This window comes from Bombina bombina, chromosome 4, assembly GCF_027579735.1.
Source record: "Bombina bombina isolate aBomBom1 chromosome 4, aBomBom1.pri, whole genome shotgun sequence".
NCBI lineage: Eukaryota > Metazoa > Chordata > Amphibia > Anura > Bombinatoridae > Bombina > Bombina bombina.
In genome coordinates, this window is record NC_069502.1 from 233822303 (window position 1) to 233838612 (window position 16310).

General features: G+C 43.0%; 1 protein-coding gene across 9 annotated transcripts in view; it reads left to right on the forward strand.

Annotated features, from left to right (window-relative positions):
• Positions 1-16310, forward strand: part of TRIP12 (thyroid hormone receptor interactor 12) — a 1052161-nt gene that overhangs the window by 670751 nt on the left and 365100 nt on the right. For all 9 annotated transcript variants that reach the window (XM_053709826.1, XM_053709829.1, XM_053709830.1 and 6 more), the window contains one exon: positions 2379-2479. In XM_053709826.1, the coding sequence (XP_053565801.1) occupies positions 2379-2479 (101 nt within the window). The remainder of the gene's footprint in view (positions 1-2378; positions 2480-16310) is intronic.

Consider the following 16310-nt stretch of genomic DNA (forward strand, 5'->3'; position numbering starts at 1 on the left):
TTGTCTCCGAAGATACAAGTAAATCAGAGGACCAGAGACTCACTCCGTTGGTGGCTGTCCCTGGACAACCTGTCACAAGGGATGACCTTCCGCAGACCAGAGTGGGTCATTGTCATGACCGACGCCAGTCTGATGGGCTGGGGCGCGGTCTGGGGATCCCTGAAAGCTCAGGGTCTTTGGTCTCGGGAAGAATCTCTTCTACCGATAAATATTCTGGAACTGAGAGCGATATTCAATGCTCTCAAGGCTTGGCCTCAGCTAGCAAAGGCCAAGTTCATACGGTTTCAATCAGACAACATGACGACTGTTGCGTACATCAACCATCAGGGGGGAACAAGGAGTTCCCTGGCGATGGAAGAAGTGGCCAAAATCATTCAATGGGCGGAGACTCACTCCTGCCACCTGTCTGCAATCCACATCCCAGGAGTGGAAAATTGGGAAGCGGATTTTCTGAGTCGTCAGACATTACATCCGGGGGAGTGGGAACTCCATCCGGAAATCTTTGCCCAAATTACTCAACTGTGGGGCATTCCAGACATGGATCTGATGGCCTCTCGTCAGAACTTCAAGGTTCCTTGCTACGGATCCAGATCCAGGGATCCCAAGGCGACTCTAGTAGATGCACTAGTAGCACCTTGGACCTTCAAACTAGCTTATGTATTCCCGCCGTTTCCTCTCATCCCCAGGCTGGTAGCCAGGATCCATCAGGAGAGGGCGTCGGTGATCTTGATAGCTCCTGCGTGGCCACGCAGGACTTGGTATGCAGATCTGGTGAATATGTCATCGGCTCCACCATGGAAGCTACCTTTGAGACGAGACCTTCTTGTTCAAGGTCCGTTCGAACATCCGAATCTGGGTTCTCAGATTCTGTTATTGATGCTCTTGTTCAGGCCAGAAAGCCTGTAACTAGGAAAATTTACCACAAAATATGGAAAAAATATATCTGTTGGTGTGAATCTAAAGGATTCCCTTGGGACAAGGTAAAGATTCCTAAGATTCTATCCTTTCTTCAAGAAGGATTGGAGAAAGGATTATCTGCAAGTTCCTTGAAGGGACAGATTTCTGCCTTGTCTGTGTTACTCCACAAAAAGCTGGCAGCTGTGCCAGATGTTCAAGCCTTTGTTCAGGCTCTGGTTAGAATTAAGCCTGTTTACAAACCTTTGACTCCCCCTTGGAGTCTCAACTTAGTTCTTTCAGTTCTTCAGGGGGTTCCGTTTGAACCCTTACATTCCGTTGATATTAAGTTATTATCTTGGAAAGTTTTGTTTTTGGTTGCAATTTCTTCTGCCAGAAGAGTTTCAGAATTATCTGCTCTGCAGTGTTCTCCTCCTTATCTGGTGTTCCATGCAGATAAGGTGGTTTTACGTACTAAACCTGGTTTTCTTCCAAAAGTTGTTTCTAACAAAAACATTAACCAGGAGATAGTCGTGCCTTCTTTGTGTCCGAAACCAGTTTCGAAGAAGGAACGTTTGTTGCACAATTTGGATGTTGTTCGCGCTCTAAAATTCTATTTAGATGCTACAAAGGATTTTAGACAAACATCTTCCTTGTTTGTTGTTTATTCTGGTAAAAGGAGAGGTCAAAAAGCAACTTCTACCTCTCTCTCTTTTTGGATTAAAAGCATCATCAGATTGGCTTACGAGACTGCCGGACGGCAGCCTCCTGAAAGAATCACAGCTCATTCCACTAGGGCTGTGGCTTCCACATGGGCCTTCAAGAACGAGGCTTCTGTTGATCAGATATGTAGGGCAGCGACTTGGTCTTCACTGCACACTTTTACCAAATTTTACAAGTTTGATACTTTTGCTTCTTCTGAGGCTATTTTTGGGAGAAAGGTTTTGCAAGCCGTGGTGCCTTCCATTTAGGTGACCTGATTTGCTCCCTCCCTTCATCCGTGTCCTAAAGCTTTGGTATTGGTTCCCACAAGTAAGGATGACGCCGTGGACCGGACACACCTATGTTGGAGAAAACAGAATTTATGTTTACCTGATAAATTACTTTCTCCAACGGTGTGTCCGGTCCACGGCCCGCCCTGGTTTTTTAATCAGGTCTGATAATTTATTTTCTTTAACTACAGTCACCACGGTATCATATGGTTTCTCCTATGCAAATATTCCTCCTTAACGTCGGTCGAATGACTGGGGTAGGCGGAGCCTAGGAGGGATCATGTGACCAGCTTTGCTGGGCTCTTTGCCATTTCCTGTTGGGGAAGAGAATATCCCACAAGTAAGGATGACGCCGTGGACCGGACACACCGTTGGAGAAAGTAATTTATCAGGTAAACATAAATTCTGTTTTCTTTAAAAATGATACACATAAAATAGGAGCTCAAATTTATAGTTATTAATTTTTTAAATTCCTTGTATGTCTTCCACTAGACGTTTGAGTGATGTACTGAAGAGGAAACGTCTTCCCAAACGTGGTCCTCGAAGGCCAAAGTACTCTCCACCCCGAGATGAAGACAAAGTAGACAGTCAAGGTAGCTGTTCAGAATTCTGTGGTAGAAAACACATACATATGATAGTCAAAAATCTGCAAATTTCAATCAATCTGCAAAAATTTTGATTTCATCTACAAGCAAATTTTGGGGTATAGCCGTATTCCACGTCATTCCTTGCAGTCGCGTAGTGGTAGCTTTAAATATGTTAGGAACTTGTAAAGAGGTACTTACTGCATTTTCCTAACAATTGCTGCCCTAGTTTAGAAAGCCAGAGTTGCCTACTCTGTTGTTTTTTTTCAAAGGTCTCTGTGAGGAACTGTGTCCCTGTGTATACTTTGTAACTGTCTATATGCCGGACAGCGGATCAGGTAAGTGCTTTTTCTTCTAGTTGGGGAGACCATGCACTTAACAAATTAAAAACACTGCTTTTTTATTGGGACATAGATAATCCTGTTGTATGGGTTGCACTGGGGCATGAAGCAGTCACTAAGCAAAAGGTGAAACATAGCTATCCGTCCCAGGGGTAATCTACTCCGCAGGATGTCTCTGACAGATTATCAGCTGAGGAGGATGACTCCGACTCTTCGGAGGACGTTCTTTCTGGGTCAGAATCAGTGACTTCTAGACCTCCCTCTGCAGAGAAGTCAGATTTTAAATTTAAGATGGAGCATTTGCGCATTCTGCTGAAACAGGTGCTTGCTACGCTGGAGGTTCCTGGACTGAAACTTCCGGAGGAACCTTCAATCCCTAAGCTAGATAGGGTTTATGAGGACAGGGTGGTGCCTCTGAATTTCCCGGTCCCCATTAAAATGGCTAATATTATTAAGAGTGGGAGAAGCTTGGTTCGTCCTTTTCTCCTTCTACCTCTTTTAAAAAGCTGTTCCCGTTCCGGACTCGAAGCTTGAGCTATGGGGGAGCCAGTCCTAAGGTGGATCGTGCTGTCTCCACGCTTGCTAAGAGAACGACTATTCCGCTCGAGGATAGTTCTTCATTCAAGGAGCCCATGGATAAAAAAGTGGAGTCCATGTTGAGGAAGATGTTCCAACTCACTGGGTTCCTTTTTCAACCGGCAGCGGCGGTCGCTGCAGTGGCTGGTACTGCCACCTATTGGTGTGACACTCTCTCAGCTATGGTCGAGGTGGCGACTCCCCTCAAAGAGATACAGGAACAAATTAAGGCTTTAAGGGTAGCTCATTCGTTCATCTTTGATGCAAATATGCAGATTATTCGCCTGAATGCTAAGACATCAGGTTTTTCTGTATTAGCCCATAGGGCTCTGTGATTAAAGTCGTGGTCTGCTGACATGACTTCAAAGTCAAGATAACTTTCCCTCCCGTTCAAAGGTATGGTTCTTTTCGGTCCGGGCCTGGATTCTATCATATCCACGGTCATGGGTGGCAAGGGTGCTTTCCTGCCACAGGATAAGAAGAATAAGCCTAAAGGGTCTACCTTTCGTGCGGACAAGTCTCAGCCCCAGCAGCCTGCTAACTCTTGGAAGAAATCCAAGCAGAGCAAGAAGCCCGTTGAGACAAAATCGGCATGAAGGGGCGGCCCCCGATCAGTCTCTGGATCGCGTAGGATGCAGACTATTTTTTTTTGCAGAGGCCTGGATGAGAGACATTCAGGACCCTTGGGTTCTGAAGGTCGTAGCCCAGGGTTACAGAATAGGGTTCAAGGCCAATCCGCCCAGAGGCAGGTTCCTCCTGTCAAACATATCATCAAGTCCAGAGAAGAGACGCCTTCCTAGGGTGCGTGAGGGATCTCACCTCTTTCAGAGTAATCATCCCAGTCTCACTAGCAGAAAGAGGTCTGGGGTATTATTCAAACCTTTTCGTGGTCCCAAAGAAGGAGGGCACATTTCGCCCAATTCTGGACCTAAAGTGCCTAAACAAGTTTTTGTCAGTTCCATCGTTCAAAATGGAGACGATCAGGTCAATTTTGCCCCTAGTTCAAGAGGGGTCAATTCATGATGACAATAGATTTGAAGGATGCTTACCTTCACGTACCAATCCACTCAGATCACTTCAGGTTTCTAAGATTTGCATTTCTTTCATGTAAGTGGCAAGAGTCCATGAGCTAGTGACATATGGGATATATATTCTTACCAGGAGGGGGCAAAGTTTCCCACACCTCAAAATGCCTATAAATACACCCCTCACCACACCCACAATTCAGTTTTACAAACTTTTTTTCCTTTGAAGGTGGTGAAGTAAGTTGGTGCAGGGATTATACAAAGATATCACAATTAATATCCTTAAATCCCAATGTTCGACTCTCTCTGACTTGGTGGTTAGATCACCAACGTATAATTCAAGGGGCCTCTTTTGTTCGTCCAACCTGGACTGTGATCACAACTGATACAATTCTTTCAGGTTGGGGAGCTGTCTGGGGATCTCTTGACAGCACAAGGGGTTTAGAAATCTCAAGAGGCGAGGTTACCAATCAATATTTTAGAACTCCGTGCTATTTTCAGGGCTCTTCAGGTTTGGCCTCTGTTGAAGAGAGAACCGTTAATTTGTTTTCAGACAGACAATATCACAACAGTGGCATATGTCAATCATCAGGGTGGGACTCACAGTCCCCAAGCTATGAAAGAAGTATCTCGGATACTTGCTTGGGCGGAATACAGCTCCTGTCTAATTTCTGGGGTTCATATCCCAGGAATAGACAATTGGGAAGTGGATTATCTCAGCCATCAGACTTTACATCCAGGGGAATTGTCGCTCCATCCAGATGTGTTTTGTCAGATTGTTCAGATGTGGGGTCTTCCAGAAATAGATCTGAAGGCTTCCCTTCTAAACAAGAAACTTCCCAGGTAACTGTCCAGGTCCAGGGATCCTCAGGCGGAAGAGGTAGATGCGTTATCAATTCCTTGGTGTTACCAACCTGCTTATATTTTCCCGCCTCTAGTTCTTCCAAGAGTTAACTCCAAAATCGTCATGGAACAATTGTTTGTGTTGCATGGCCTCACAGGTTTTGGTATGCGGATCTTGTTCGGATGTCCAGTTGCCAACCTTGCCCACTTCCATTAAGGCCAGACCTTCTGTCTCAAGGTCCGTTTTTCCATCAGGATCTCAAATCTTTAAATTTGAAGGTATGGAGATTGAACGCTTAGTGCTTAGTCATAGAGGTTTCTCTGACTCAGTGATTAATACTATGTTACAGGCTCGTAAATCTGTTTCTAGGAAGATTTATTATCGAGTTTGGAAGACTTATATTTCATGGTGTTCTTCTCATAAATTCTCCTGGCATTCTTTTAGAATTCCTAGAATTTTATAGTTTCTTCAGGATGGTTTGGATAAGGGTTTGTCTGCAAGTTCCTTGAAGGAACAAATCTCAACTCTTTGTTTTATTTCACAGAAAGATTGCTAAGCTTCCTGATATTCACTGTTTTGTACAGACTTTGGTCCGTATCAAGCCTGTCATTAAATCAATCTCTCCTCCTTTGGGTCTTAATTTGGTTTTGAAGGCTTTACAGGCTCCTCTGTTTGAGCCTATGCATTCTTTGGACATTAAACTACTTTCTTGGAAAGGGTTGTTCCTTTTGGCCATCTCTTCTGCTAGAAGAGTTTCTGAATGTTCTGCTCTTTCTTGTGAAACTCCTTTTATGATTTTCCATCAGGATAAGGCAGTTTTAAATTTCTACCTAATGTTGTGAATTCTAACAACATTAATAGATAAATTGTTGTCCCTTCTTTGTGTCCTAATCCTAAGAATTCTTTGGATGTGGTAAGAGCTTTGAAGTATGTTCAAGCTACTAAAGATTTCAGGAAGTCTTCTAGTCTATTTGTTATCTTTTCTGGTTCTAGGAAAGGTCAGAAGGCTTCTGCCATTTCCTTGGCATCTTGGTTAAAGCTTTTGATTCATCAGGCTTATGTGGAGTCGGGTCAGGCCCCGCCTCAGAATTACAGCTCATTCTACTAGATCAGTCTCCAATTTGTGGGCTTTTAAAAATGAAGCTTCAGTTCATCAGATTGGCAAAGCAGCAACTTGGTCTTCTTTGCATACATTTACTAAATTCTACCATTTTGATGTATTTGCTTCTTCGGAAGCAGTTTTTGGTGAAAAGTTCTTCAGGCAGCTGTTTCAGTTTGATTCTTCTGCTTATGTTTTAAGTTTTTCTTTTCATTCATGAGAATAAACTTAAATTTTTGGTTGTGGATTTATTTTTTTCAGCGAAAAATGGCTGTTTTTATTTTATCACTCCCTCTAGTGACTCTTGCGTGGAGTTCCACATCTTGGGTATTGCTATCCCATAAGTCACTAGCTCATGGACTCTTGCCAATTACATGAAAGAAAACATAATTTCTCTTGTTAGGTGTATCCAGTCCACGGATCATCCATTACTTGTGGGATATTCTCCTTCCCAACAGGAAGTTGCAAGAGGATCACCCACAGCAGAGCTATATCCAGTCATTCTCTTGCAAGCTCTCAACATAGCTGGAGGTAGTTAGAGGAAAGTGGTAAAATATAGTTAGTTTCTCTTGTTAAGTGTATCCAGTCCACGGATCATCCATTACTTATGGGATATATTCTCCTTCCCAACAGGAAGCTGCAAGAGTCCACCCACAGCAAAGCTGCTATATAGCTCCTCCCCTAACTGCCATTACCAGTCATTCTCTTGCAAGTCTCAACATAGATAGGAGGTCGTGAGAGTCTGTGGTTTTTTATACTTAGTTTATTTCTTCAATCAAAAGTTTATTTTTAAATGGCACCGGAGTGTGCTGTTTATCTCAGGCAGTATTTGGAAGAAGAATCTGCCTGCGTTTTTTCTATGATCTTAGCAGACGTAACTAAGATCCAGTTGCTGTTCTCACACATTCTGAGGAGTAAGGTACTTCAGAGGGGGAATGGCGTGCAGGTTTTCCTGCAAATAAGGTATGTGCAGTAAAATATTTTTCTAAGGAATGGAATTGACTAAGAAAATACTGCTGATACCGAAGTAATGTAAGTACAGCCTTTAAATGCAGTGAAAGCGACTGGTACCAGGCTGATTGATAGAGATATATGCTAAGGTATGTGCAGTAATATATTTTTATAAGGAATGGAATTGACTAAGAAAATACTGCTGATACCGAAGTAATGTAAGTAAAGCCTTAAATGCAGTGATAGCGACTGGATCAGGCTTATTAATAGACATACATACTCTTATAAGAATGTGTTTTAAAACGTTTGCTGGCATGTTTAATCGTTTTTTAACATATGTTTGGTGATAAAACTTATTGGGGCCTAATTTTTCCACATGGCTGGCTTAAATTTTGCATAGAAACAGTTATAGGGAAGGCAATCCACAGCTCAGCTGTGGCAGTTTTGTTGTGTCTGTTTAAAAAAAATGTCGTTTTTTTTTTTTTTTTTAATCTGTTTTTTGCGTTAAGGGGTTAATCATCCATTTGCAAGTGGGTGCAATGCTCTGTTAACTTATTACATGTACTGTAAAAATTTCGTTTGATTTACTGCCTTTTTTCACTGTTTTTCAAATTTTGACAAAATTTGTTTCTCTTAAAGGCACAGTAACGTTTGTTATATTTGCTTGTTAACTTGATTTAAAGTGTTTTCCAAGCTTACTAGTCTCTTTATTAGTTCTAACATGTCTAACATAGAGGAGGCTCTGTGTTTATTATGTTTAAAGCCATGGTGGAACCCCATTTTAGAATGTGTACCAGATGTACTGATTTCATGTTAAACAATAAAGATCATTTTTTGTATTTAAAAACATTATCACCAGAGGATTCTGTCGAGGGGGAAGTTATGCCGACTAACTCTCCCCACGTGTCAGACCCTTTGACTCCCGCTTTAGGGACTCACGCTCAAATGGCGCCAAGTACATCAAGGGCACCCATAGCGTTTATTTTACCAGAGGATTCTGTCGAGGGGGAAGTTATGCCGACTAACTCTCCCCACGTGTCAGACCCTTTGACTCCCGCTCCAGGGACTCACGCTCAAATGGCGCCAAGTATATCAATGGCGCCCATAGCGTTTATTTTACAAGACATGGCAAAGGTTGTGTATAATACACTGGCAGCAGTATTAGTCAGACTACCTGAAATTAAAGGAAAGCAAAACAGCTCTGGGGGTAGATACAGAGCATACAGACGCTTTAAGAACCATGTCTGATACTACCTCACAATATGCTTAGTCTGTGGGTGATATTTGTGACTCAGGGAAGATGATTTAACCTGATTCTGATATTTCTACATTTAAAATTTATGCTTGAGAACCTCCACTTGTTGCTCAGGGAGGCTTTAGCTGCTCTGAATGAATGTGTACAATCGCAGTGCCAGAGAAATTGTGTAGACTGGATAAATAATATGCAGTGCCGGTGTGTACTTATGTTTTTCCAATACCTAAAGAGGTTTACTAAAATTTTTCATAAGGAATGGGATAGACCAGGTGTGCCGTTCTCTTCCCCTCCTATTTTTTAGAAGAATGTTTTCTAATAGTTGCCACCACACGGGACTTCTGGCAGACAGTTCCTAAGGTGGAGAGAAGAGTTTCTACTCTAGCTAAGCGTACCACTACCTCTGGCGAGGACTGTTGTGCTTTTTTAGATCCAATGGATAAAAAATGTTTATTCAACAAGGTTTTATCCTGCAGCCCCTTGCACGCATTGCTCCTGTCACTGCTGCTGCGGCGTTCTGGTTTGAGTCTCTTGATGAGGCTTTACAGGCTCCATTGGATGAATATATTTGACAAGCTTAGAGCACTTAAGCTAGCCAATTCCTTTGTTTTCTGATGCCTTTGTTCCTTTGACTAGACTAACGGCTAAGAATTCTGTTTTTTTACTATACTGGCGCGCAGAGCGCTATGGCTTATATCATGGTCAGCTGTCGTGACTTTAATAAATAAGCTACTTAACTTCCCTTCAAGGGGCAGACCCTATTCAGGCCTAGTTTGAAGGAGATTATTACTTATATCACTGGAGGAAAAGATCATGCCCTTCCTCAGGACAGGTCCAAATCAAGGGACAAAAAAGGCCTAATTTTCGTGCCTTTCGAAAATTCAAGGCAGGTGTGGCATCAACTTCCTCTAAGGCAAAATAAGAGGGAACTTTTGCTCAGTCCAAGGCGGTCTGGAGACAACCGGACCTGGAACAAAGATAAGCAGGTCAAGGAGCCTGCTGCTGCCTCTAAAACAGCATGAGGAACGGACCCCTATCTGGTAACGGATCCTATAGGGGGCAGACTTCATTCTTCGCCCAGGCGTGGGCAAGAGATGCCCAGGATCCCTGGGAATTGGAAATTATACCCCAGAGATATCTTCTGGATTTCAAAGCTTTCCCCCCCAAAAAGGGGAGTTTTTGCCTTTCACATTTATCTGCAAACCAGATAAAGAAAGAGACATTCTTGCATTGTGTACGTGACCCATTCAGTTCCAATAGAGGAACAGGGACACAGTTTTCCTCAAATCGGTTTGTGGTTCCCAAGGAAAGGAAACCTTCAGACCTATTTTGGATCTAAAAGATCTTAAACAAATTCTTTAGAATTCTATCATTTAAGATGGAAACTATTCGTACCATCTTAACTATGATCCAGGAGAGTCAATAGAGGACTACAATGGATTTGAAGGATGCTTATCCTCACATTACGATGCATAAAGATCACCATCGGTTTTTCAGGTTTGCCTTTCTAGACAGGCATTACCAGTTTGTAGCTCTTTCCTTTGGGTTAACTACAGCCCCTAGAATCTTTATGGAGGTTCTGGGGTCACTTTGGCGGTCCTTAGGCCGCGGGGCATAGAAGTGGCCCCTTATTTAGACGACATCCTGATACAGGCGTCAAACATCCAAGTTGCCAAGTCTCATACGGATGTAGTACTGGCATTTCTGAGATCGCATGGGTGGAAAGTGAACAAGGAAAGAGTTCTCTATCCCCAATATCAAGGGTTTCCCTCCTAGGGATTCTGATAGATTTTGTAGAAATTAAAATTTACCTGACGGAGTCCAGGTTGTCAAAGTTTCTAAATTTCTGCCGTGTTCTTCATTCCATCCGCGCCCTTTGGTGGCTCAGTACATGAATGTAATCGGCTTAATGGTAGCGGCAAGGGACATAGTACCGTTTGCACGCCTACATTTCAGACCACTGCAACTATGCATGCTCAGCCAGAGGAACGGGGATTACACAGATTTGTTCTCCTGTTAAATCCGGACCAAGAAACCAGAGATTCTCTTCTCTGGTGACTATCTCGGGTCCATCTGTCCAAGGGTATGACCTTCCGCAGGTCAGATGGGACAATTGTTACAACAGATGCCAGCCTTTTAGGTTGGGATACAGTCTGGAACTCCCTGAAGGCTCAGGGATAGTGGACTCAGGAGGAGACCCTCCTTCTAATGAATATTCTGGAACTGGGAGCGATATTCCATGCTTTTCAGACTTGGCCTCAGTTAGCAACTCTGAGGTACATCATATTTCAGTCGGACAATGTCACGACTGTGGCTTACATCAACCATCAAGGGGGAACAGAAGTTCCCTAGCAATGTTAGAAGTCTTAAAATAATTCACTGGACAGAAACTCACTCTTGTCTAAAAGCTATCCCTATCCCAGGTGTTGAGAACTGGGAGGCAGATTTTCTAAGTCGTCAGACTTTTCATCCGGGGGAGTGGGAATTCCCTCCGGAGGGGTTTGCACAAGATCAAGCAGGAGAGTGCTTTGGTGCTTTTGACAGCGCCTGCGTGGCCACGCAGGACCTGGTATGCAGATCTGGTGGATATGTCATCCTTTCCACCACGGTCTCTGCTTCTGAGACAGGACCCTCTACCTCAGGGTCTTTTCAACCATCTAAATATAACTAATCTGAGATGGACTGCCTGGAGACAGAACGCTTGATGTTATCAAAGCATGGCTTCTCCGAGTCAGTAATTGATACCTTAATACAGGCATAAAAGCCTGTCTCTAGGAAAATTTAACATAAGATATGGTGTAAATATCTTATTGTTATGAATCCAAGGGTTACTCATGGAGTAAAGTCTGGATTCCCAGGATATTATCTTTTCTCCAAGATGATTTTGAGAAAAGGGTTGTCAGCTAGTTCTTTAAAAGGACAGATTTCTACTCTGTCTATTCTTTTGCACAAGCGTCTGGCAGGTATTCTAGACGTTCAAGCATTTGGTCAGGCTTTGGTTAGAACCAAGCCTGTGGTTAAAAATGTTGCTCCGCCATGGAGCTTAAAGCTGGTTCTTAAGGTTCTTCAAGGAGTTCCATTTGAACCTTTTCATTCCATAGATATCAAACTTCTATCTTGGAAAGTTCCTTTTTGGTAGCTATTTCCTCGGCTCATAGAGTCTCCGAGTTATCTGCGTTGCAATGTGATTCTCCTTATCTGGTTCTCCGTACGGATAAGGTAGTCCTGTGTACCAACCTGGGTTTTTACCTAAGGTGGTATCTAACAAGAATATCACTCAAGAGATTGTTGTTCCATTCTTGTATCCTAATCCTTCTTCAAAGAAGGAACGTCTATTACACAATTTGGACGTGGTTCGTGTTTTAAAGTTTTACTTACAAGCTACTACAGATTTTCATCAAACATTCACCTTGTTTGTTGTCTATTCTGGACAGAGGAGAGGTCAAAGGACTTCAGCAGCCTCTCTGTCTTTTTGGTTAAAAAGCATAATTCATTTAGCTTATGAGACTGCTGGACAGCAGCCTCCTGAAGGGATTACAGCTCATTCTACTAGAGCTGTGGTTTTCACTTGGGCCTTTTTTAAATGTGGCTTCTGTTGAACAGATTACAAGACGGAGTCTTGGTCTGCGTTTTATACTTTTTCAAATTTAACAAATTTGATACCTTGCTTCTTCGGAGGCTATTTTTGGGAGAAAGGGTTTTTTACAGGCAGTGGTAACTTCCGTTTAAGTACCTGCCTTGTCCCTCCCATCATCCGTGTACTTTAGCTTTGGTATTGGTATCCCATAAGTAATGGATGATCCGTGGACTGGATACACTTAACAAGAGAAAACATAATTTATGCTTACCTGATAAATTTATTTCTCTTGTAGTGTATCCAGTCCACGGCCCGCCCTGTCACTTTAAGGCAGGTAATTTTTCCATTAAACTACAGTCACCACTGCACCCTATGGTTTTCCTTTCTCTGCATGTTTTCGGTCGAATGACTGGTAATGGCAGTTAGGGGAGGAGCTATATAGCAGCTTTGCTGTGGGTGGACTCTTGCAGCTTCCTGTTGGGAAGGAGAATATATCCCATAAGTAATGGATGATCCGTGGACTGGATACACTACAAGAGAAATAAATTTATCAGGTAAGCATAAATTATGTTTTTTTCTTCAATCAAAAGTTTATTGTTTTTAAATGGTACCGGAGTGTACTATTTTATCTCAGGCAGCATTTAGAAGAAGAATCTGCCTGCGTTTTTCTATGATCTTAGCTGAAGTAACTAAGATCCACTGCCGTTCTCACATATGTCTGAGGAGTGAGGTAACTTCAGAGGGAGAATGGCGTGCAGGGTATCCTGCAATAAGGTATGTGCAGTTAAGTTTTTCTAGGGATGGAATTTGCTAGAAAATGCTGCTGATACCGGATTAATGTAAGTTAAAGCCTAAATACAGTGATTTAATAGAGACTAGTATCAGGCTTGCTATCAGAGGTATATACTCTGATTAATGTGCAATATAAAACGTTTGCTGGCATGTTTAATCGTTTTTATATATGCTTTGGTGATAAAACTTATTGGGGCCTAGTTTTTTCCACATGGCTGGCTTTATTTTTGCCTAGAAACAGTTTCCTGAGGCTTTCCAATGTTATAGTATAAAAGTTACAGTTGGTGCAGTTAAAAGTACAAACTGTGACATTCAGCTTCCCTCAGCAGTACCCTGCATGCTATAGGACATCTCTGAAGGGCTCAAAAGGCTTCAAAAGTAGGATCTGTGGCAGTTGTTATGACTGTTTAAAAAACATATTTTTCGTTTTGTTAATCTGTTTTTTGTATTAAGGGGTTAATCATCCATTTGCAAGTGGGTGCAATGCTCTGCTAACTTGTTACATACACTGTAAAAATTTCGTTAGTTTAACTGCCTTTTTTCACTGTTATTTAAAATTTTGGCAAAATTTGTTTCTCTTAAAGGCACAGTAACGTTTTTTTTATATTGCTTGTTAACTTGATTTAAAGTGTTTTCCAAGCTTGCTAGTCTCATTGCTAGTCTGTATAAACATGTCTGACATAGAGGAAACTCCTTGTTCATTATGTTTAAAAGCCATGGTGGAACCCCATAGGAGAAAGTGTACTAAATGTATTGATTTCACTTTAAACAATAAAGATCAGCTGTTATCTTTAAAAGAATTATCACCAGAGGATTCTGACGAGGGGGAAGTTATGCCGACTAACTCTCCCCACGTGTCGGACCCTTTGACTCCCGCTCAAGGGACTCACGCTAAAATGGCGCCAAGTACATCAAAGACGCCCATAACGATTACTTTGCAGGACATGGCGGCAATCATGGATAATACCCTGTCAGCGGTATTAGCCAGACTGCCTGAATTCAGAGGAAAGCATGATAGCTCTGGGGTTAGACGTAATACAGAGCGCGCAGATGTTTTAAGGCCCATGTCTGATACTGCGTCACACTATGCAGAAGCTGAGGAAGAGCTTCAGTCTGTGGGTGACGTCTCTGACTCGGGGAAACCTGATTCAGATATGTCTACTTTTAAATTTAAGCTTGAGAACCTCCGGGTGTTGCTTGGAGAGGTTTTAGCTGCTCTGAATGACTGTGACACAATTGCAGTGCCAGAGAAATTGTGTAGACTGGATAAATACTACGCGGTGCCGGTGTGTACTGATGTTTTTCCAATACCTAAAAGGTTTACAGAAATTATTACTAAGGAGTGGGATAGACCCGGTGTGCCGTTTTCCCCCCCTCCTATTTTTAGAAAAATGTTTCCAATAGACGCCACCACACGGGACTTATGGCAGACGGTCCCTAAGGTGGAGGGAGCAGTTTCTACTTTAGCAAAGCGTACCACTATCCCTGTCGAGGACAGTGCTTTTTCAGATCCAATGGATAAAAAATTAGAAGGTTACCTTAAGAAAATGTTTATTCAACAAGGTTTTATCCTGCAGCCCCTTGCATGCATTGCTCCTGTCACTGCTGCTGCGGCGTTCTGGTTTGAGTCTCTGGAAGAGGCCTTTCAGACAGCTACTCCATTGACTGAACTACTTGACAAGCTTAGAACACTTAAGCTAGCTAATTCTTTTGTTTCTGATGCCATTGTTCATTTGACTAAACTAACGGCTAATAATTCTGGATTCGCCATCCAGGCGCGTAGGGCGCTATGGCTTAAATCTTGGTCAGCTGACGTGACTTCAAAGTCTAAATTACTTAACATTCCCTTCAAGGGGCAGACCCTATTCGGGCCTGGTTTGAAGGAAATTATTGTTGACATTACTGGAGGTAAGGGTCATACCCTTCCTCAGGACAGGGCCAAATCAAAGGCCAAACAGTCTAATTTTCGTGCCTTTCGAAACTTCAAGGCAGGTGCAGCATCAACTTCCTCTGCTACAAAACAAGAGGGAACTTTTGCGCAATCCAAGCCGGCCTGGAAATCTAACCAGGCCTGGAGCAAAGGCAAGCAGGCCAGAAAGCCTGCTGCTGCCTCTAAGACAGCATGAAGGAACGGCCCCCTATCCGGCAACGGATCTAGTAGGGGGCAGACTTTCTCTCTTCGCCCAGGCGTGGGCAAGAGATGTTCAGGATCCCTGGGCGTTGGAGATCATATCTCAGGGATATCTTCTGGACTTCAAAGCTTCCCCCCCCCCCCCCACAAGGGAGATTTCACCTTTCGAGATTATCTGTAAACCAGATAAAGAAAGAGGCATTCTTACGCTGTGTGCAAGACCTCCTAATAATGGGAGTGATCCATCCAGTTCCACAGATGGAACAAGGACAGGGATTTTATTCAAATCTGTTTGTGGTTCCCAAAAAAAGAGGGAACCTTCAGACCAATTTTGGATCTAAAGATCTTAAACAAATTCCTCAGAGTTCCATCGTTCAAAATGGAAACTATTCGGACAATCCTACCTATTATCCAGGAGGGTCAGTACATGACCACATTGGATTTGAAGGATGCTTACCTTCACATACCGATTCACAAAGATCATCATCGGTTCCTAAGGTTTGCCTTTCTAGACGGGCATTACCAGTTTGTGGCTCTTCCCTTCGGGTTAGCTACAGCCCCAAGAATTTTTACAAAGGTTCTGGGGTCTCTTCTGGCGGTCCTAAGACCACTGGGCGTAGCAGTGGCCCCTTATCTAGACAACATCCTGATACAGGCGTCAAACTTCCAAATTGCCAAATTTCATACGGACATAGTGTTGGCATTTCTGAGGTCGCATGGGTGGAAAGTGAACGAGGGAAAGAGTTCTCTATCACCCCTCACAAGGGTTTCCTTCCTAGGAACTCTGATAGATTCTGTAGAAATGAAAATTTACCTGACGGAGTCCAGGTTATCAAAGCTTCTAAATTCCTGCCGTGTTCTTCACTACATTCCGCGCCCTTTGGTGGCTCAGTGCATGGAAGTGATCGGCTTAATGGTAGCGGCGATGGACATAGTGCCATTTGCGCGCCTACATCTCAGACCGCTGCAATTATGCATGCTCAGTCAGTGGAATGGGGATTACACAGATTTGTCCCCTCTGCTAAATCTGGATCAAGAGACCAGAGATTCTCTTCTCTGGTGGCTATCTCGGGTCGATCTGTCCAAAGGTATGACCTTTCGCAGGCCAGATTGGACAATTGTAACAACAGATGACAGCCTTCTAGGTTGGGCTGCAGTCTGGAATTCCCTGAAGGCTCAGGGATCGTGGACTCAGGAGGAGAAACTCCTCCCAATAAATATTCTGGAGTTAAGAGCAATATTCATTGCTCTT